Genomic DNA, 23,380 nt, shown 5'->3' with positions numbered 1-23,380 from the left:
CAACTTACCTGATCAATATATCTTACAACTTAGATTGCAATTGCTGATACAATTACTAGTTAAAAAAAGCTTTTGGTAGAAAATATAAATTTGTGATGATATTAAAATTAGTATCTTAAATTTCAAGCACTCCAAAGGCTGAAGTTTAATGGTACAATATTATTAATTAAGAAAACTCAATATACTGTATGACTATAAAATTCCGTTCTATCTTTTTGGTTCATTTTATTCTTTTTCTTCTCTTCTTTTAGTGTGCTTGCATCTACAAAATGGGGTTTATACTTAAAGACTCACTGACAGGGGACTAGTTTAGTAGCCGCTACAAGTTAAAACTTACCCAGCAAGTAAGCATTGACACTAGGAGCATTTTCATTGACATTGTGCAAGTAGAGGAGTAGTTCACAGGTCACTAGCACTAATGGCTGCTCAACTAGCCTGCATCAACAAGGCTTATGGGACAATTCAAGTTGGAGAACTAAATGCTTAAAGTCAATATAACTTTAAAGAACTGATTAACAATGTATGAATGAAAATGAAACTTTAAAGATCATGAAAATGGTGAGGGGTGAAAACATTGGCTGCCTAACTATATAACCTTGTAAAATATTGTTGATAACTCAGAATAATTCGGTAGCAGTTTAAACATGATCTAGCTTAATTATGAACCAGCAGGTAATCAAACTTCATAATTTAACCCATGGGTTAATTTTCTAAACTTGTAGGGATGGTTTGAAGGAAATCTTAATTTTACCTGTGATTGAACTGATATCTGTATACAAATGACAGAAAATTTCACTAGAGCAATGGCTTTGTCTACGATATACCCAACATGTCCAAAAAATGTGTGGAAAAACTGCTGCATATCACTGTCTCTTGGTTGTCCCTGTTTCACAGCAATTCTGGCAATCTTGTGACTGAACACCTTTTTAGTTTTCTCCTCTTTTGAAATGTTGACTTTGTGTGCTTTCAATATACATACATTTACACTTACTCTAGTCTATTTACTTCTCCTCCTGTTTTCAAGTTTAATAGTAACACTCAATTTTTCACTAATCATGAACCATCTAGTCTTCTAGGGTAAGAACTGCAAAGGAAGGTTCCTGAGAATAGTGTCCATTTTCACAATTCTGTTCCTGAACTATCATAAACATGCAATTTGTTAATTAACAGGTAACGAAATAATTAGTAAATATAAGAAATGTTGAATAACCAAACTACGAGGGACTTAGCCAAAACATTCAACTTACTTGGACATGACATCATTGACTTGGGAACGGACGAGACCAACATACTGGTCAATTTGTGTCTGGTTTTGCTCGTAGACCTTGGGGAGAGAGAATAATGCCACCACCGCCAGGATGACAAGTGTCAGTCCATTGAACCATGAGCCCAAGTATGTCAGACACCACAGAAGGCAACCAAACTGGAATGAACAAAACTCATTAGATGCAAAATACATGAAGTAAACTGATAAGGATATGAAAATGACAATAGGTCAATCGTGTTTCCAAATAGTTTTTCACAGAATTGATCAAATATATCTTCCCTAACAAACTCAACTGACTCTGCTAGGTGTCAAGATGGCTTATTATTGGTTTCTTTTTATAGTATATAACACAGCTGGTACATCACCAAAACCCATATTTCTTTTGCTGCAGTAACAAGGGTAACATGCCTTCTCAACACATGGCTGCAGTGATTAATTAAATTACCTTTGACAAGATTACAGTAGAAACTCTAGGAAACTCCTTCAGTGATGAAGAATGATAGAAATTCATTGTGCATTGACAAAATCCAACAACACCCCACCCACATTGATCAGATATAGAAGCCTGAATAATGGGTAATTTCAAATCAAAGAAACATGCTGATGTACAGCAATGTATACCGTATAGTTTTGGTGGTAAAAGGTAATGTCTATAACTGAAAGCTTCAGTAAACAATACTTTAACAAGGTATATTAGGATATACAAATATTATGACAAAGCTAGTTCTGATTTTTTCCCATAAGGGCAGATAAATGTAATGGTAGTACTATAAATGGAAAGCCTTTTAGTCTTAAAAAAACTGCCCCTTTTGTATTACTGTACTAGCAATATATCTTGAGTATTTTACAATTATAAGAAACACAAGTGACCTAGATGCTGTAATATAGGAGGGAGACAAAGCAAAGAACAAACTTCAGGAGTTCCTATTACTTCTAAGGCTATCAAGGAGGACGTCCCAGACCCTTCCCACCTCTACTCTTACGCAAAATACAATCATGACGTGTATGATTTCAAACTACCTCATAAAAATTCATCAGTATACCATCCATTTATTTATGAAATCTTTCGGGGTTCACAAAGGCTGCAATAATCTGAATCGAAAACCCCGGAAGATATGGGGAGACGTGGGATGACATACTACAGTACCATCACAACCCCCATAGGGGGTAGTGCCATCATCAGTGCACCTCATGGTGTACACTGTAGACATTACTCAAGGTTCTTTGCTGTGTCCCTTCAGCCCATAGCTGCAACCCCTTTCATTCCTTTTACTGTACCTCCATTCATATCATTCTTCCATCTTACTATCCACCCTCCCCTATTATTTCATAGAGCAACTAGGAGGTTTTCCTCCTGTTACACCTTTCAAACCTACCTACTCTCAATTTTCTATGTAGCACTCAATAACCTCATAGTACCAGTGCTTGGCCTAAACTCTATATTCCATTCCAGTACCATCATAACATTTATCACCAGGGAAACAGAAACCCACAGGATTATTGAGTACAACTTGTTTACTTGTAAGTATTTACATAGCATTTTTCATCATCATCTCTCAGTATTTTTCATCACAATCTCATACTGAACAGTAACCACCATGAATCAATAAGTTTACCTACTCAAGAGCATCATCACCTTACACTGGTAAACATCTACAAGAACAAACAAAGTCACTTACTTTGACAGAGTCCACAAGGTCTTCAACAAGGAATAGTCGTTTCAGTTCAGAAACTGTGGAGTTAATCTGTGACACAATGACATCAGTTGCTTCGTGAACTTTCTCTGATGGAAGATCTGTGTCCATTTCCAGGATAGTTCTGCAATGAGTGAGTAGATCTTGCTGAGAATATTTATACAGTTATACTATGTCTTTGGTTCTGTACTGTATCCCTTTGGGCCCTAGCTGCAAACCCTTTCATTCCTTTTACTATACCTCCATTCACGTTGTTCTTCCATCTTGCTATCCAACCACTCCTAACAATTATTTCATAGTGCAACTGTGAAGTTTTCCTCCTGTTACACCTTCACATCTACCTACTCTCAATTTTCTTTCCATGGCTGAATGACCTCAAAGGTCCCAGTGCTTGGCCTTTGGCCTAAACTCTATATTCCATTCCATTCCATATGTCTTATGAGAGAGAGGGAATTACAGATGTATACATCTTCATTCTTCAGTAAAATGACTTACATTTATTGGGAGAAAAACTGTATTTGCTTCTATTTATTAACTACGTATTAGCAAAAGTACCTACTCATCAACAATATACATTATATACAGAAGCTAATATTATTACACTTTAAATTAAAAAAAGAACTATGCATTAAAAGAAGTTCCTATAGTGTTCCTATTCCAATCCTAGTGTTTGGGAGAGAACACTGACAAAAACTGTCTGCAGTCGATCCTCGGTAATTACAGGGGATGCAAATACTTGACACCCCTCTATAAAAACACTTAACTGCCTATTTTGATAGTTCAAAAGAAAAGAAAAGAAAATCTTGGAACACAGTATAATATTTGAAGGAAAAAAAAAAAAAACACAAACACTGCTTTAAAACTGACAATATACATATGTGATGTATAAGCCGTATCATACAAGGCTTTGGTAAATTACATGAAATACACATATATAAGCAATGTAAGACCGGCAAACCATCAAGGAATGAAAATTAGGCACCAGACAAACAAATAAATTCATCCCAATCAAATGGTGTCCAAATAAAAGATAATGCATTTCAACAACATATTACAGAAACAATTAGATGTAAGCAACATCAAGAATTTGTGTAAAAGGCTGTATTGTGATCTGAAAAAAAAGAACTAAAGGAAAATGGAAAAAAATGACTTGGAAAATCAAACCCGCAATATGTAAATAGACTGTAAGATGCAAATATTTTTATAACTCGTAAATACCTCCCTCATGTTTCTTAACATCTTGCCGTAACCTAACCTAACCCAAGACTCGGCATTCAACCTGATCTAGGAGAGCTTTGTGGTCCTGTAAACCCACCTTTCTAACTTATGACTGCTGAAATGACTGAACAAAATAATGTGAATGAAAGCTAAATAATAGAAAAAACAAAAAAATCTGCATCTTACTTGAAGGGGTGTCCATCCTGTGATTTCTGAATTGCCTGCATGATGTTCTTGTAGACACGGAAAGTGATGGTTCCAGAGAGGAGAGCCAAGGAAGTGTAGGCCACCACGGAGATGAGGGACAGGTAGGCCAAAGACAGGAGGATGACCATCACACTTCCGAAGACGACACCTGTCTTCTTCACATCGCGCCAATAGATGAGGTCAACCACTGGAAAAAAAAAAAATCATTATAAATTACCATTTGTCAGTGATGACATTACTGACTAAAAAACAAAGGCAAATTCACTGTTTAACCTTATAACATTTAGTGGTAAGCTAGCAACTAAAAATAAAGCAGAAAAATATAACTACATTTCTTGTGATAAAATTTCATACAGCGATTCCTGTCAGTAAAATCATTTTTCTTCCAATAAAAAATTTTTTTTGCTCTGGAATTTGATTTGATGTAAGAAATTTAGGTTGTCAAGCCAAGCCCTGGAGCACTTTAGGCCATAAGAAGGCATTGGAGTGGTTGAACAGCAAGATGAAAATAAAAGAAATGAGGTACATATAGCACAAGGGTCTGAAAGTGGAAATGTGAGAAGCATTTGACAGCAAGACTGAAGAAAGGAAGCAGGAACATAGGTGAGGTAAAAGGCCGTCTATGCAACTAAGAGCCAAAGGGAATGCCTACAGCGCACCTAGCAAGTTATAATGACAGTAATACCCCATCCAGTTTGTAATCCTGCTTGGTTGTCGTACAGGAACATATTTTTATTTTGGGAATGAGGTTTGGCCTTGCCATTTAGGCCCTCCTTTACCCTGGGTGCACCACACCACAGCTGCCAAATTACCATGTATCAAATTCACTGCTTGGGTTAACACACACACAAAAGTCGGAAGACACAGGGGCCCCTCTGGGGATCAAACTTTCATTGGCCCTTGGTGAACCACACTGACTCAACAGCTTATGTTTTGACTGTACACCCTTCACCACTCTATACACACACATATACACATATAAATATGTAATGTGTGTGTATATATGCACACCTCCAATTAACAGAACTTTGCCCTTATCAGCAACATTGAAATAATTTTTGTTTTTTTTGGCTTGGCTACCATTTTACATGTAAATTTTTTAATAAGTCTCTTAAATGAATGTGCAATGTAACGAACAGGTTATTTCATGCACCAGAATATGTGAAATTGCCATTAACTGCAAGATATTGGGTTTCTATTACCTAACAGCAGAACCATATCCCCAAAATTTTTAATCTGAGGTACTACTGTATGTGTGTATGTATATAAATACACAGTATGTGTATACAGCAACACTCTCTCTCTCTCTCTATATAGGATATTATTATATATTATATATATATATTATATATATATATAGATATATATATATATATAATTATATATAATGTGTGTGTGTATATATTACATACATACACAGTATACCTACATAGTAAATAAAAAAATGAGGAGTTTCATACATATACACAGTTTACACAGCTCAAAGAAGCTCTGCAGCGAGACGAAGGAACTCTACACACTTTACAATACAGCTCTCATCTTGCATGCAACACTTTTCAGATGTTGAGATCCCATCTATCAAATACCTTTTGTACTTTACCATTCGGGGATTTTTTTTTTAAACAAAAACTATTTCACTTTCCAAAATCACAGGAAAACAAAACATAATCACAAGGGCCACAAGACTTATAAATACATTCACACAAACTCAACTCGATTTGAAATGCACAAGAAAGTCACGGTTAGAAGAATATTCGCAGAGTTTTTCCCAGGCAACTTTTAACTATCACTCAAATAAGCAAATGACGAGCCATACAAAATCCGGCTCCTTAAACATTCTCAGATGCCCACCTGGTCCTCTGCTTGGTGGTGGCTCGTACTCCATCTGCTTGGAGCCATTCCTCTCGTCTTTATATTGCCGACGACCCATTCCGAACAGAAGGATAGAACTACAAGGCCTATAAAGTCCGAAAGAACTTTAACCGTAGCTTTCTAGACGGCAGTAGTACTACTGAAGTCAACCACCAGAAAGTGTCGGAATACCTAAGCGTACTGCCGGGTCAAACAGGATCCAAAAACTGGATCGCCCGCCCACGTCCAGGGGCAGGGGGGGTAGGGACTTCTTCCCCAGGGTAGAGGGAAGAGAAGAGACCGTTAACAAATGAAAGGCAGGTTGCATGACGAAAGCAATGGAGTACTTTCCATTTATGCCTATCGTTCGGTTTAGTTTCATTAAAACAACAAACCGGTTTTTGGGATTCTTGTAAGTTACGAGTGTCATCTTTACCTGAATTTAAGGTAAGTTATTTTTAATATCCACAGCTACGCCTAAATCAACGTACATGGACACAGAAAATGTTTTACATACATATTTAAAATTTCAACGCAAACCTCTAACGATAGAGAGAAAAGGGAGAAACAATAACAATCACTTATGAGAGAGAGAGAAGAGAGAGAGAAACTAGCAATCTCTCGAAAGACAAAAAGCGTAGGAGCGTAATACCTGCCACACCACAACTGAGTGCCCAGCTGGCCGAAGTAACCAGCCACGCTGGAACCCACGTTGTACACATCATCCATCGTTAGATGGCGCTATTTCACTTTCACTTCAAAAGCTTCAAGCATAAATGACGTCGATACCAGACATTTTTAAATATGCATAGGCTAGGTATTACACGAAATCACAAACCTGCAGTATTGAAGTCTCAAAAAACATGACATGACGATGAAGGTAATGCAATTAAAACGAAATAATATAATATATATATATATATATATATATATATATATATATATATATATATTATATATCATATATATATAATATATATATATATATATATATATATTATATTATATATATATATATATATATATATATTATATACGCGCGCCAAGTTTCGAGCACAGTAAGTCTAGAGACATAACTACCAGATTCTCTTTTGTTTTATTAATATGGGTATCACACATCTACACTACGTGCTAGGACTAGCTGTGACTTGGCCTTGTACCAACATACACATCGCCACACATACTAGAGGTATGATGATGATGATGTTGCACAGTACTCGTACATTCTACAGTCACTTTATGAAAAGAAATACCAGAGCACTTGAATGGTCTAATTTCCTGATAATGACAAGCATACGTGCGCAAACACACGCAAATACATCATAACCCATCTTAGGGTACCTATACTGTTCCTAACGCTTATAAGTATCTCTTGCCACCTGAATCCTCATACATTCCCCTTAAAGCTCTGTATTCTCAAGTAATTATCAAGCCGTGATTCATATCCGTATAGCAATATAGATCGTACTATGACTAAGTAAAGGCTCTGCTATATTACGCACACGCTTCCTACATTATGTATGTATATGTGTACACATTACAGGAAAAATACATACAACCTTTGAACATCTCCCGTAGTCAGCAAACGAGACTTGAGCGAGTGCCACAAACAGGTAAAACTTTTCCAACTATTTTTAAAATAGTTGGAAAAAGAAATAAATAAAAAAAAAATCCACCCATCCCACCTGCTCATAATACTCTCTCTCTCTCTCTCTCTCTCTCTCTCTCTCTCTCTCTCTCTCTCTCTCTCTCTCTCTCTCTCTCTCTGCCATGAGCCAAATTTGAGCCAAAATAACTAGGTTCCACACATACACTCGTTCCCTCTCTAGCTTGGCTGGTTAAAGGTCTCTCTCTCTCTCTCTCTCTCTCTCTCTCTCTCTCTCTCTCTCTCTCTCTCAATAACCACACTCCTCTGAAATAACCTTTAATGTCTTGGCATTACTATTTTTAAAAGCGTCATGGTGTTCTTCTCTTCGTGTGAGTTACCTTGGCGTATTTCAATTCCACCGAGATGTTTAGAATATATATATATATATATATATATATATATATATATATATATATATATATATATATATATATATATATATAATCTACGTGTTCCAGACAAGACGTGGTCAAAGAAAGAAGACCGGTTTCATGAAGTCACGGTCATGGCTGAAGTTGTAAGGTCACCAACCTCCCTCTGTCAATTGGGACCCTGGAGTGGAATAACTAACTGCTTCGTATCATGTCTCAATCTACCATAGCTCAAGTTTTTGGGTTGGAATATAGAGTTTGGGCCAAAGGCCAAGCACTGGGACCTACGAAACGTGTAACAGGAGGAAAACCTTTCGCAGTTGCCCTAGGAAATGATTGTAAGGAGGGTATGGATAGCAAGATGGAAGAAAGATAATATGAATGGAGGAGGTTCAGTACAAGGAATGAAAGGGGTTTTCGAATTGTACCATAGACAATCCAACACGAAGCCTTCAAAATCATTACTACAGTGATTAGCGCTCGTGTAGAGAGAGAGAGAGAGAGAGAGAGAGAGAGAGAGAGAGAGAGAGAGAGAGAGAGAGAGAGAGTCAGTCCCGCCTCAGACGAACTTCCTTTTAGAAGCCACCCAAAGGAATGTTATAAATAGGAGGCGAACTGCAATTCTATTTTGATTCTCGACACGAGTACAAGACGCGAAGACTTCTTCACTGCCGTAGTTTGTAGGGGGGGGGGGGGGGGGGGGGATTTTCTCTGATTACTGGAGGAAGGTGTGGAGGTCTCTCCCTGTCTCTCTCTCTCTCTACGTCACGTAGAGTGGCTGTGTTAGGAGAGAGAAAAAATGTTTCCCCACATTCTTTCATTTTTCTGAAATTCCTCTCAACAAATTTGGACTAAAAGACCCGAAGGAGGAGGAGGACTTGGTCGCTACCTATCCACGGCCTACGTATAAAAATAGCCGTGACCAGGCCCAGAAAGCCTTATACATACCTTCAAGTCTCAACAGAGAAATCATTCATCCACACAGATAAGGGAGAAAGAGAGAGAATTTCAGAAATGCATCCAGGTAGAATCTGTAGATAAGGAAGGAAGGAGAGAACTACAAGGAATTAAAAGGAATTACAATGATTAGGATGTTATCAAAGACTTGTTAGTCCATCCGAGGAGACATCGTGTGCTCACTTATCTCTAGGAGCAGGTTTTGCTGTTCATTCACAGTCCTAATGATTTTGTCTAGTTTTCTTTTAAACTCTTCCACACTCAGAGAGAGAGAGAGAGAGAGAGAGAGAGAGAGAGAGAGAGAGAGAGAGAGAGAGAGAGAGAGAGACTTGCCAATGACATCAACAGAGTGGAACTTATTGGAGAGACGAAAATAAGAACCATTGAATAGAGGGCCATCCATCCCTGGGCTTATCTCATTCCCACATGCTCTACACTGGAAGGGTGACATCACTTTCATGTGCGTCTCCTCCCATTAGCTTTCTCTATTGATTGACACCACTAGCAGGCTTCTCGTATCCACTGCTGAACACACGACCGACTGAAATGCCACACAAAATCTGGCCTAGCAACTACGATGACGTCAGCGCCCAAAAGTTATATTTTCCGAAGTCATTTATTTTGACAAGCAAAACCGATCGAATCTTTTGAACTATTCATGACTCGCCTGTGGACGCCCAAGCATATCATGACCGCATTATAAAAGCTGCAAAAAAAAAGTAGAAAATGCTGTATGAAATTCTCGGCCGCGGCACATGAAACTTTCAGCTGTGACCTGTGTATTTGGCACCTATAGCGGTGTCAGATGCACCATCATCATTGCCAACTTTAACCTTCACAAAAAAATAAAAATGAATAAAAACTACCGAGGAGGATAGAGGGTTGCAATTTCTCTTCAGAGTTACTTCTTGAAATATTCTTATGACCAGCAAGAGCTGGGAGCAGTCACAGGGAACGCGACTCTGCAAAGAATACAGCAGGAGGAAAAAGAGCTTCCATAAAATAAGACGAGAAGTTCAGAAGCACAACCAGGGAGTACTTTATGCGGCGTCAGATATCACGTCACCTTCAAGACGCAGCTTTTGGAGAAGAAAGAAGAAGAGACTTATATTCGCAGCCAAAGCAACTTAAACTTCATCGTCGTTGAAATGAGTATTTTGGTGCTTTGGTCACAACTTGGGAATTCAGCTAAGATCATTTTCTCCAAACCCGAGGCTCTCTCTCTCGGGCTTTCGCAATCAGTCTCTCTTCCTCTCTCTCTCTCTCTCTCTCTCTCTCTCTCTCTCTCCCGCGTCGGGGGACACCTCTCAGAAGCTCCTCAAACCGTATCCAGTTGACAGTTGACTTCTAAGAGAGGCAGCCATCAGGACAGACATGTCAGCTGGCAACACGTTCAGCTTTACAACAAATGGGGGGTTCGTGATGCAGGAAGTTCTGCAATCTTCTTCCGAGTGGATTCAAACAATGAAAGAACTGCTGGTTTTCTGTAAAAGAAAAGCATCGAGATGGCAGAAAACTATTAAGAAGGCTACTTGTCTGTCCGTCCGCACTTCTTCTCTCTGCCCTCAGATCTTAAAAGCTACTGAGGCTAGAGGGCTGCAACCTAGTATGATAATCATCCACCCTCCAATCACCAAACTTACCAAACTGCAGCCCTTTAGTCCCAGTATTTTCTATTTGATTTAAGGTTAAATTTAGCCATGATCGTGCGTCTGGCAACGCTTGGCCAGGCCACCACCGGGCCCTGGCTGAAAGTTCATGGGCAGCGGTTCATACAGCATTATACCGAGACCACCGAAAGACAGATCTATTTTCGGTGGTCTTGATTATACGCTGTACCGACAACTCGACTGCGCCGAAGAAACTTCACCACACATGCATCTTTGTGATTATATATAAACATTGTTCACGTCTTCGTGACAATCTGATGCAATAAAGTCTTCCGGGCGCCTTCCGCTCAGAGATCGGCTTTCAATTCTTCCCAAACTGAAATTCTAAATTCCTGCAAGTTGCTTACAGAAAAAAAAAAAAAAAAAAAAAAAAAAAATGCACAGACTATTTGATCACCTCCACAATTGCTAGAGCTGGTGTGCAACCCAGCCCCACCACGTTAGCAACAGTTGCCACGGGGCAATGCTTATAACTTGGCACTCACTACTGCCAAGGGCAGCAGCAGAAGCAATAAGCAATACTCGCAGCTTACTCTGCTCAAAGCACCAGGATACGAACTGGGATTTTGCGAGCAAGCTCACCTGGCATTCCGAACCAGGACACGACTGACTGAGGGTGACCGGGGCAATATTCGTTTGCTCGACGGTCTCGTAAGTTCACTTCAATGGGAGAAAGGCCAGGTCGAATTCTTCAGTACGAATTCTATCCGTCCATTCTTTCGCTGTCGACGCGAAAATTCTAAGTCTTCACCGATCAATTTGATGCTCACATTCGTATTGATCAGTTGTAAAGTTATTTTACTCGTTTACACGTGAAGCGAATACTTTCCCCAAATATCTATATTCCAAAGAGATAGAAGTATTCTGACAACCTACAGACGCGTCCTCAAGTATCTCGAGCAGCAAATACTTGCTCCTCCGAAAATTTCTCCCCGTACTCGAATTGAACGACAAACTCCTGGAAATATATTCGAGACTCTTCTCAAAGAACTTGGACATAGGGGAAAAACTTCATCGTACACACTTGGAAACAGGCAACGAACTTCAAATACGCTCTCTTGATAATCGACAACAAATCCCACACAGAAGACGCTTCTCGCTACTAGACTGCATTAGGGGAAACCAAAATAATGTTTTCTTACATGAGGATTATATATATAGGTGAGGGGAAGACATGATGAGGAGCCAAAATCATATGAGAGAGAGAGAGAGAGAGAGAGAGAGAGAGAGAGAGAGAGAGAGAGAGAGAGAGAGAGTTGGCACACCCAGGAATCTCGTGCCCCAGCATCACGACGGTAAGGATTCTTCACTACCAACACCTCTTGTACACTCAAGCAATGCCTACCTACATCTTTCCCCTTTAAACAGAGAGAGAGAGAGAGAGAGAGAGAGAGAGAGAGAGAGAGAGAGAGAGAGAGAGAGAGAGCCTTCCTCTCCTTTCAATGGTAGGAGAAAAAGAAACTTACCAATGGGGTAAAGACTTCCATTCCGTTGAAATATTCTCTCAGGTTCCTAAAAAATGCAAGAAAAGTTCTAGACAACATTTCCATTGAGAAAAGGCAAAGAAACTAGTCGGGATGAACAACCTCCGGTTATATTGACATCATTACGACGAATGCGTTGCCTCCCTCCCCTCCCCCGACACCCCACCCAAACTCCGACTAATTGTATTGCGTCATCGCATCGCCTTAAACGATTTTTTTTTTTGGGGGGGGGATGGTGGTTAAGCGGCTTGCATGACGACATTCATAGAAGGTTCCAAAGATACAATAAGATATATTTCCTTTCTACTTGCTTACCTGTTTTGTGTGGCCACGGGAGTAAGATTTTTCCTTTGTATCATATTATGTACACTGATAGTTCCAGCAGGAGAGAGTGTGTGTGTAGCTCCACTGGCCTCTCCCTGGGGCTTTCTGTAATACTGTTTACTTAAGTGGAAGCCTCCTCCTTATCAAGTGTTCTTCTCCTGGACAAAGCTGACTCAAAACCCATCCTTATGGTCAACAACCCTGACCCGATTCATTATCTCCCTCTCACAATTAAGAGTATTCGTGCGTTTCTACGTCCTCACTTGTCACGGAAACGTTCGCGCTCTCGTGGCTTCATTTTTGACCAGTTCTTCCATTATTCTCGACTTGACACGTCATTCTACTCTATGGAAATCTAAAACAGAAATCTGATAGACAAGTTTCATCAGCCTTCTCAGCTTTTTCGTGACACGCTCGTGCCTTTGAAGATCGGGAGGGTGAAACTAGTGACGGTGGGTGATAAGTATGAGAGAGAGAGGGAGAGGAGAGAGAATAGGAGAGAGATTTTTAAGCGAGAGAGAGATAGAGAGGGGAGCAGAGAGCAACTAAGCTCCAATCTGTGAACACCTGTTGAAATTAAGCCATAATCTAGGTTATCTACGCAGTATAAATGCCGCTGCTGTTTAGTCTATCACCTCTTCGACTGGCAAATATGTATTACTACATATATATACTTATAATATATAGCTTCATGAATTTTCCTTAGGTACAAAATACCTAAGGACGACCATGGTTGTTGTGACGCCACTCAATGGTTCTATGAAGGGGAGAGGGGATTTTGCGACCTATGAATCCATGCAATATATTCATGCACAAAAGGCATTCACATTTTTTTAAAGATTTCTTAATTTTACCTTAAGTAACAAAAAAAAATATGCACAAGAATTTGTTGTAGTATTACAGTTCTTACACGAGATATACAATATAATGCATCGGATACAAAATGTAGCATCTTTAAAAATCATTCTGTTCTGAGAAGTTATATCCCAAAAACGATATACAGTAGACCTCACTTTTTTAGAGAGAGAGAGAGAGAAAAAAAAAGTGGCTGCACAGGTTTTGAGCCGACAATCATTATCATTTCAGTAGATGAACCCAACCACACGGAACAAGCAGACCAAAGGGACCACTGAGACTGGAAATTCAAGCAGTAACTGATCGTGTAGGGAGCCGGCGATTTTTTTTCCCCTTCGCCCTGGGGGAGACGCTAACCCGCGGCTACATCTGAGTGGCATGCCACGACACTAACCACTATATAGGTTAAACTTAGCCGCAGGAATGGTTAAGACACTGAACGAGAATATCTCGATTTAGAATACCTAAAGACGGGCAAGTGTAAAAGTCCCGGCCCCGCCAGCTTTAAAAGGTGAACCCCAAAGAAACCTGGGACATCCCTATGACTTTCGTGGTACTACTACCCGGGCATGTCCTGGGTACCTAGGCCTACCGGAAGAGGGGGAGAGGGGAGAGGAGGGGAGGGGGTTACCTCCAACGGCTGGTGACAAGTCTGAAAAGATTCTCTGGGTTATTTTTAGAGGACCCAAGAGCGGAAGTGGCTATACTATGTGCACGTGTTTCTTTCAGGAAGCTGTCTCTCCAACCACACACACACACACATAAGGAGAGAGAGAGAGAATTAGTTATTATGGCATGACTTCACAAATCATTCATATTTGCCACCAATACACAAAAATGAGTCCAATCTGATGAGACTTTTTGCTTGAAGAACCTTGCTCGCCAATTTCGTGTCAAAGAGAGAGAGAGAGAGAGAGAGAGAGAGAGAGAGAGAGAGAGAGAGAGAGAGAGAGAGAGGCGTCCCTATGGTAGCAAGCCTTCAGCGTTGAACATCATCGCTCGCTCATTACAAATGCATGAAGGGGAGAGGTTGAATAGCAACAAAAGCCATTTCTCCCAAAAGCTCGCAAAAGGTCCCCCTGTTACGCACCCCAGCTCGAAAGCTTTTCTTCGAGTTTTCTGTACAGTGTACAATGTTGTATGAAACTCTCAGCCACGGCCCGGTCCTGGCCTGTGTTGTTGAGCACCTATAGCGGTGCCAGACGCATGATTATGGGTAACTTTAACCTTAAATAAAATAAAAAACGAGTGAGGCTAGAGGGCTGCAATTTGGTATGTTCGATGACTGGAGGGTGGATGATCAAACATACCAATTTGCAGCCCTCTAGCCTCAGTGGTTTTGAAGACCTGAGGACGGACAGACAAATGGCCATCTCAAGAGTTTTCTTTTACAGAAAACTAAAATTGGAAAGTCACCAAACATGACTATGTGAATTTGAATCTTTTCAGTTTTATTGCAGTTGGATCTTCTTGGCAGAACCGCGAATTCCAAGCTGCAGATTCAGTCCAAAGTCAGGTCTACATCAGAATTGCTCAATGGTGCCGGAATGCGATTCCTCGTTCGAGGTAATTCCATCGGAATTCAAACGATTCGTGGCAATTTGCATCATTTTCCCTTAGGCATATTCCACTTGTTACTCATACGACTTTCTGACTTGGGCCTTCATTCACAATTCCCAGGCTTGTATATATCTTCAGTTTCCTCATGTAAGAGCCAACCTCTGGCTTGGAATTAATTCTTTTTACTAAAATATTATACATGCCTAACAAGCATCTAGTTTTCCAGAGTCCACAAACTTCTTCTGTCCGGCCTCAGATCTGAAAAATTACCGAGGCTAGGGAGCTAAAAATTTGTTATGTTGATCATCCACCCTCTAATCATCAACCATACCAAATTGCAGCCTCTAGCCTCCTCAGTAGTTTTTATTTATTTGAAGGTGTAAGTTAGCCATAATCATTGGTCTGGCTTACCGGTATAAGTGCTAAGAACACAGGCCAGAACAGGGATGTGGCTGAAAGTTTCATGTGCCGTGGCTGAGAGATTCATACAGCATTATATGCTGTGCATAAAACTCTCTTGCACCGAGGAAACTTTAGCGCATTTTCTACTTCTTGTATTTATGTTTGACATGCTCAGGCTTGGTGATGTAATGACCCAAACACTTAAGTCGTGTTTCGAACCTTCCTGTATAAATGCTCTCTAGAGCATTTATACGACCCCTACATTACAAATAGCAGATTAATCAATAGATTAACCAGACTACTCGACTCTTGTATACTTGTCTTCTATTATATATACCGAAAACCGTCCCTTTGAGCGAAAGGAAAGGGAGGGAATCTTTAGATTTCTCTTCCAGCTTCCAACTTCTTCCCCAGTCCTCCTCTGCCTTTCTTTCATCTATGTGGACTGCCTCATTGGCCACGATATCTAAAGGAAACTATAATCAATAACTCTGGGGGTTTACTACAGCCAGGCAATATCTGAGGATGCTTTGCAACTGGGGAAACCTTCTGCAACTATAACCACTGGAGTTGCACACTTCTGACATCTCCACTTCAGAGCAAAACCACGCACATTAATTCTTCAACTCAAAAAGAACCTGGTCAAATTTCAGATGACGGATCTATCCTGAATAGTGACCCCTAGCAAAGTTTGGAGGTTTTTATATACGGATCTTTCCTACCTAGATATTGACCCCACAACAAAGTTCGTGGGAAGGGGGTCGTTATCTTTATGATACTTATAGTGTTTTGTTTGTGTTTTCACGGGCATCTCCAACGGCATCGTACTCAACCTGCTGCGAAGGGGGACACATACCGAGTTAAAACCCTCAGGGGTCACTGTCTAAGAAAGATTTAGTCACAGTGCTGGAGGGGAAAATCGCAGTATTCTGAGTAGAACTGAACCATAGAAACCATTTGTACACATTCATATGAAATTGCTACATTTAGTTTGTCTGTATGGTGTTTTTACGTTGCATGGAACCAGTGGTTATTCAGCAACGGGACCATTGGCTTTACGTGACTTCCGAACCACGTCGAGAGTGAACTTCTATCACCAGAAATACACATCTCTCACTCCTCAATGGAATGCCCGAGAATCGAAAGCTAAATTTAGGCCGTAACTTTCAGAGATAAGCCCCGGAAATTAATTATAGCCGAAAGAAACCCCGCCCATATATATAACAAAAGGTGAGGTCAGAAATTGCCAAATCAAAACCCCCCAAAAACATGAATTATTTTGAAGTAAACTTTGATGCTCGTCTATTAAAACAAGTCAACTTTCAGCCACAGCCCGGTGGTGGCCTGTGGTGTTGGCACCTATAGCCAGGTAGGAAGGCACACGATCATGGCTAATTTTTACCTGCAATAAAATAAAAAATAACTACTAAAGCTAGGGGTCTGCACTTTGGTACGTTTAAGATTTGAGGGCGGACAGATGAACAAAAAGCCCTCTTAATGGTTTTCTTTTACGGGAAACTACATTGGAGCTATGGGAAACAAGTTGAATCTACTGCGAGAAACGTCACCACCAAGAACCTGCAAGCAGAGCGCAGCTGCACGACTCAATTCTGCATGCAAGAGCGGAGGGCATTGAAATTATTTATAGCTAAGCACAGAGGACGCTACTCACAACTGAATCCGGGTAGATTATGCGGAATAGCCAAGGAGAGAGAAAGAGAGAGAGATAGATTCCACAAACGTTACTCACTATTGAACCGTGGAAGACTCTGAGGGATATCCAAGGAATGCAGGGAGGGGAAGAGATCCACCTGCGGAGGACCAGCGAACATGCACCAGGGAAGGGCGCCCTCACACACACACACACTAACCACCCACAAACCACCAACACCACCACCGCCACTCAAAACCTCACAAGGTATGAGGCTCTGGGTGGGGAGGCTGTAGAAAAGGGTGTCGAGACAGACAGTGAGTGCCCTCTAGAGGAGCAGGAGCCACGTTTGAGGTGCAGTGCCAAAGCTAATTGATGGCACTAGGGTGGGTGGGGGTGAGTGGGAGGCAGGGAGGGTGGGGTGGGGGGGGTGGGGGGGTGGGTAGCAGGCAAGAGGTGCCAGCCGGTAAATGCTCACCTCACCTCAACCTTTTCACACACGAACACACACACACACACACTCTCTCTCTCTCTTCCTTATCAGCGCCATAGCAATTCCCTTCAAAATATTTCCTCTAATCTCACCGAAATTGCTCTCTCTCTCTCTCTCTCTCTCTCTCTCTCTCGTCTCTCCTCTCTCTCTCTCTCGCTCTCTCTTCTCTCTCTCTCTCTCTTCTCACACACACACACACCACACACACACACATTCATCACCTGCTCTTTACCACAGTGGCGTACCGCTTCAACATAAAGTCTACCGTGATACAAAACATAGCGACATTTTGATCCTGTATTTTTAACTTTTTTTTTCCCAACCTCTGCAGTTCTGAATTACGGAGAATATAAAGAACGCCTTTACAGAAATGACTAAGCCATAGCAAGGGAACGTACATGAAAGAAATTTAGGGGACATATTGATACTGCTATTATTATTATTATTATTATTATTGTTATTATTATTATTATTATTATTATGCAGAGTATGAAACCTACCCATAAGACACAAGCCCACCAAAGGGGCCACTGACTTGAAATTCCTTCAAGCTTCCAAAGAATAATAAGGTGTTCATTAAGAAGAAGAAGAGGAGGTAAACGGAATGCAGAAATAAGACCCTACCCCCCCTCTTATTAAAAAAATAAAAAATAAACGACTACATTAACAAACAGATAAAAATGACCCATTTAAAAGTCTTCAGGGCACGAAAAGGCAAAAGTAATTAGCAATTTAGGTAGATATATATAGTAGAGTATATTTAAATACCGGTATATGTACTTATAGTTTCATTTTAAAAAATGAAAAGCAAACTTATAGAGAGAACTTTGTCTCCGGTGAGAGGTTGCAAAGCCCCCCACCCCAGGAGCCAAGGATAACACCCTCGTCAATTTCGCGGGAAAAATACAATGTTGCCAAGTCGCCGAAAAAATATTCTGGGCGGGAAAATGTTGCCAAGTCTCTAAGAAAACTTCATGATTGAAACTCTGAAAAAAGACGATTGCCAGAGGCTGTTCTAGACTTTGTTCAACAAACTCCAGAATATGTATTGGTGCTTGTGGCTTAACATCAGTCCAGTATAGTGTGTGTGTAATTGAGAAGGTGAGGTATAAAATACAATCATATTACTTACATATTCTGCAAATACAAGGGCTCAAACCCTGAATATGTCAATTTTCAGTTATTTTTACGATAAATATTTTCTTTAAAAAAGAAAAAAAAACCGACGCTGCTTCAGCGCTAGCGAGTTTTCTGTATAGCATATTATGTATGAACCGCAGCCAATGAAAATTTCAGCCACAGCCTGGTGGTGGCCTCTCCTATAGCTGCGAGAAGCACGATCATGGCTAACTTTAGGGATCAATCAATCAATACAAATAAGCAAATGAGATATAAGTATGCAAAGGATAAATAACTAAAACTTAAACTGACTATCTGTATTATATATATATATATATATATATATAATATATAATATATATATATATATATATACGTATATATATATATATATATATCTATATATATAGATATATAATATATAATATTATAATATATATACGTTTATATATATATATATATATATATATATATTAAGAAGACAATCGGGTTAAGATACAAACATATCGACTCTAACACAATAACTATCGGACTGAAGTGTGTAAGAATGCCTACCAACTAGGGGAAAATAGTGCAAAAAGAAAGAAAGTAAAAAAAAAAGGCGTAAAAAACACACACACACAAAACACGAGGTCGCCATCATCATGATCCGCTGGGATTCCGCGGCTCACACCAGAGATGGAGAAGTTAATAGATATATATCTCGCGGGATCTACATGATTATTATTATCTCAACCAAGGAGAGTATCAAAGAAGAGGCCCTTTAGAAACAGGGACCCCAAAAAGAAGAAAATAAGGAGAGAAAATGTTACAACATCCCTCTTGCAGAATAAGAAAATAGACGAGAAACCTGACATATGATGCTATAAAGATGTTTTTCTAAAACAGAAGAGAAAATATTTTTTTAAATGTCTCAAATCGAGATCAAATTTGACAAGTGATGCGCATAGACGTCCCTTACAAACAACAGACGCAAGAACTACACTGATAACACCAGAGTTTTATTCATTATTTTTCCACGACTACACGTAGAATATAGACAGGGAAAACTAAAGAATATCCTACAAAACAATATCATCACAAAATATGATCTTGAAAGGTGGGTATCAACTTATAATCTATATCTATATATATATATATATATATATATATATATATATATATATATATATATATATATATATATATATCTAGTAGCACTAGAGCATGAACGCAGATGTTTCCAGCTCTTTGCATAAAACACAAATAACGATAAATCAAACGGCTAAGAAAAGCAAATCCACAAGAAAGTAAAGCTTCTGAGAAATAGCCGAAGGAAGAGAGCAAAAACAAAAGGCTGAAAAAATAGTTTAGTAGGGAAATATAAAAAATAAACACACTAAGTCCAGTACGAAAATGCACCGTGCCATGAAAGCCCACCGGAAACGAAAGTAAAAATAAAAGTGGGAGACACCAAGTTACCACGAAATGTAAAATTGAAAAAAATAAAAAAAATAAAACTAAGAGGGGGGAATAAAGATAAAAAGCCACGAGGAGAATAAAACAGACTCCTAAACACTAGAGAGAGAAATAAAAACAGCGATAAAGAGGAGGAAAGAAAGTCTTATTCGAGAAGGAAGGAGAGCACTACTACGCTCACAATAGTGCATTCAAGAATAAAAATTATTATTCCTGGCCATTTGACACAACTCTGCGGTAGTCGCCCACATCGTTTCGCCTCCCCTCTTCATCACTATTATGATATTAAATAAATATATTATTATTATTATTGTTATTATTATTATTATTATTTGGCGTGCTGAAACTCACCACTGCTGCCTCCCCTACCCTCCCGATCCCCCTACCTACCCTGCCACCACCCGGGGCGGGCAAACCTGTTTGCAGGAGGAGGGTGGCTGTGTCATGTCTCCCCTACCCTCCCGATCGCCCTACCTACCCTGCCATCACCCGGGGCAGGCAAACCTGTTTGCAGGAAGAGGGTGGCTGTGTCATGTTTGCCCTACACTCCCAATCCCCCTTCCAACCCTGCCACCACCCGGGGCGGGCAAACCTGTTTGCAGGAGGAGGGTGGCTGTGTCATGTCTCCCCTACGGTCACCTGGGGAAGGATAACAAGATCAAATCCACTCGGATTTTATTATTATTATTATTATTGTTAACCAGGGATGGTGCGGGTGTTCCGCTACGTAGAGAATTTCAGAATGGACTGGAATAAAGAGCTTAGGCCAAAGGCCATGCACTGGGACCTATGAAGTCAATTAGTGCTGGAAGAGGTTTGAAATGTGTAACAGGAGGAAAACCTCAAAGCAATTGAAATACCTGTTTGGAGAGAGTGGATAGCAAAATGGAAGAGAATATGGACGGAGGTACAGTACAAGGGACGAAAGGGGTTGCAGCTAGGATAACCCCCTATGGGGTAGAGCCTTTTGTTTCTTTAAAATCAACCCAGCAATCACTGTGAATATATATATATATATACTATATATATATACATACATATATATATATAGATATATATATATATATATATATATATAATATACTGAAATGATTTATTTTGAAAAAAATACATCATTTAAATTTCGACAGGAATGACAAACAGATTCATCTCTGTATATGCGCAAATATTGTATGAGATAAATTAGCCCCGTCACAGGCGTCAGCATCAATTATTTGGGGTAGTTGTCGCATATCAATATTAGGCAGTAATGAAATGCCACCAGATAAGAATGGACGATTTTATTTTTGCCAACATGATCATTTGGTACACGTTTTGTGAAGCAATATCAATTATTATATTATTATTGGAGAAAAATTCACAGGCATGTATACGTATACATATAATCCAAAATAGAAAGCTTTCAGTAAACTGTCTGATTGAAGTGGTGAACCAGAGAGCTGTACTGATTTATCTGTAAATATACGATGTACATTTATTGCTGCTGTTGCTGTTGTTCAATGCTAGCATATAGTCTAAATTAAACAAGGTCTAGTAGCGTTCAGCAGAACTGCGAATTCACAAACCAAACTGATAGATAGAAAAGAAATGCAGAATGCAATATATATATATATATAAAATTATATATATATATATATATAATATATATATATATATATATATATAAAGGAAGGACAATGCCCTGCCTACAGTGGACCCAATGATCGCTGGCTACTAAAGCAGGCATGTGAATCATACTGGGTCCAAGTTCGCGTTATGAAACCTCTAGCAGAGCCTTTGGAAGAGTGTGGGCTCTGTGGTGGCCACACCAATCTGGAATGCGCGACAGATGAACTTGGAATTAAGTATGTGTATGTTGAAGAACTAACAACGTATTCCTAGGAATCTGATATCGGTATGCTTGTGAGGGGACTTGCTGTACATGGTGTGCGTATGTACGTATGTGCTCGTAGGTAACTATGTGATGCAGGTAGAAAGATCATCGCACTGACATCACTTCTCAAGTGCGTAGATTCGACTGTACGTGTTTGCGTGTATGTTAACGAGAGAGAGAGAGAGAGAGAGATTGTAGTATACAACTGTCACAGTGAGACTCTCATGACAAAATGAAAATGCAGATGTATTCCATGAAAAAAGAACGTATGTATGCGCACGCAACGCGTACAATCGCATAACCCAAACACGAGGGGTGGGGGCAGCCAAGGGAGGACCCAGACACCGCCCGTTACCCAGCGATCAATACCCTGAGCTGGGTTACCCCCAACGAGGGGAGACACCCTCCCCACCCCCCCAACCCGCTTCTCACACAGCGTCCCTATGCTCTCTCTCTCTACCAGGAGCCTCCTAGCTAACCACAACCAACTGTGAGGATTTTTCTTCCTAAGCGCTCTCTCTACACAACCTTGTTTAAGTGCTGACTGTAGGCGCGCACTTGTGCACAGACAACACATACAATCCAGCAAAGACCGGATTTATGTCCGGGAAACTGAACAACACACAGTTCTAGCAGCAGAAACGCCACATCTCATCTCCCGTGTTTCTATGCCTTCTGCTGTGATCATAGCTGCAGCAGTTCTGCCTTATTCGACTTCAGAATCCCACATCAACTGATGCTGAATGTGGTGACGTTCGCCTCCTAAATGAACAAACGTGACATATTTCACAGATTGCAGCTCTTCAACTGTCAACTATCGCATACATCGGCAAATCTGACGTCTTCCTAAAATGGTCTTCCATTCAAAATGACTCATATATATTTTCAATTCTACCCTCCCAGTCTTACCCCCAGTAAACACAATCGCTCACTTTCTACATGAACGAGCACCTGATATTTCCATTTCTCTCCATTAAGTCAACAAGAGATTCACCACTTCTATCTTCTACACTCGCAAACCTACCATAGTGTTCCTTCTACTTCCAAAATAAACCTTTCCTAGATAGTGAACCCCCTTTAAGGGTTTTAACCTGGTATGTACTTATACTTATTTCTCCTACTATTTCCAACATCCCATACTTTTACGGAAGTTTCGAAAGACTTCTCATCTTAATTCTATCTGTCTGAAAGCAATCCAATGAGATTCTACAACGATTAACTCCTGCCATGCTTTTATTCATGACTTCATGGAAGCAACAAATAATGATATACTGCGCA

At 39.9% G+C, this 23,380-nt stretch overlaps 1 protein-coding gene across 2 annotated transcripts in view; it reads right to left on the bottom strand.

The window, feature by feature from the left end:
* LOC135205331 (reticulon-2-like) overlaps positions 1 to 23,380 on the bottom strand; it is a 119,820-nt gene that overhangs the window by 1,614 nt on the left and 94,826 nt on the right. For both annotated transcript variants that reach the window (XM_064235779.1, XM_064235780.1), the window contains 3 exons: positions 4,366 to 4,573; positions 2,947 to 3,085; positions 1,248 to 1,423 (listed from right to left, as the gene is read on the bottom strand). In XM_064235779.1, coding sequence (XP_064091849.1) covers positions 1,248 to 1,423; positions 2,947 to 3,085; positions 4,366 to 4,573 — 523 coding nt within the window. The remainder of the gene's footprint in view (positions 1 to 1,247; positions 1,424 to 2,946; positions 3,086 to 4,365; positions 4,574 to 23,380) is intronic.

Source organism: Macrobrachium nipponense, chromosome 49 (genome assembly GCF_015104395.2).
Source record: "Macrobrachium nipponense isolate FS-2020 chromosome 49, ASM1510439v2, whole genome shotgun sequence".
Classification (NCBI taxonomy): Eukaryota; Metazoa; Arthropoda; class Malacostraca; order Decapoda; family Palaemonidae; genus Macrobrachium; species Macrobrachium nipponense.
The sequence above is the reverse complement of the archived record's forward strand: the minus strand, read 5'-3'. Positions and strand labels throughout refer to the sequence as shown.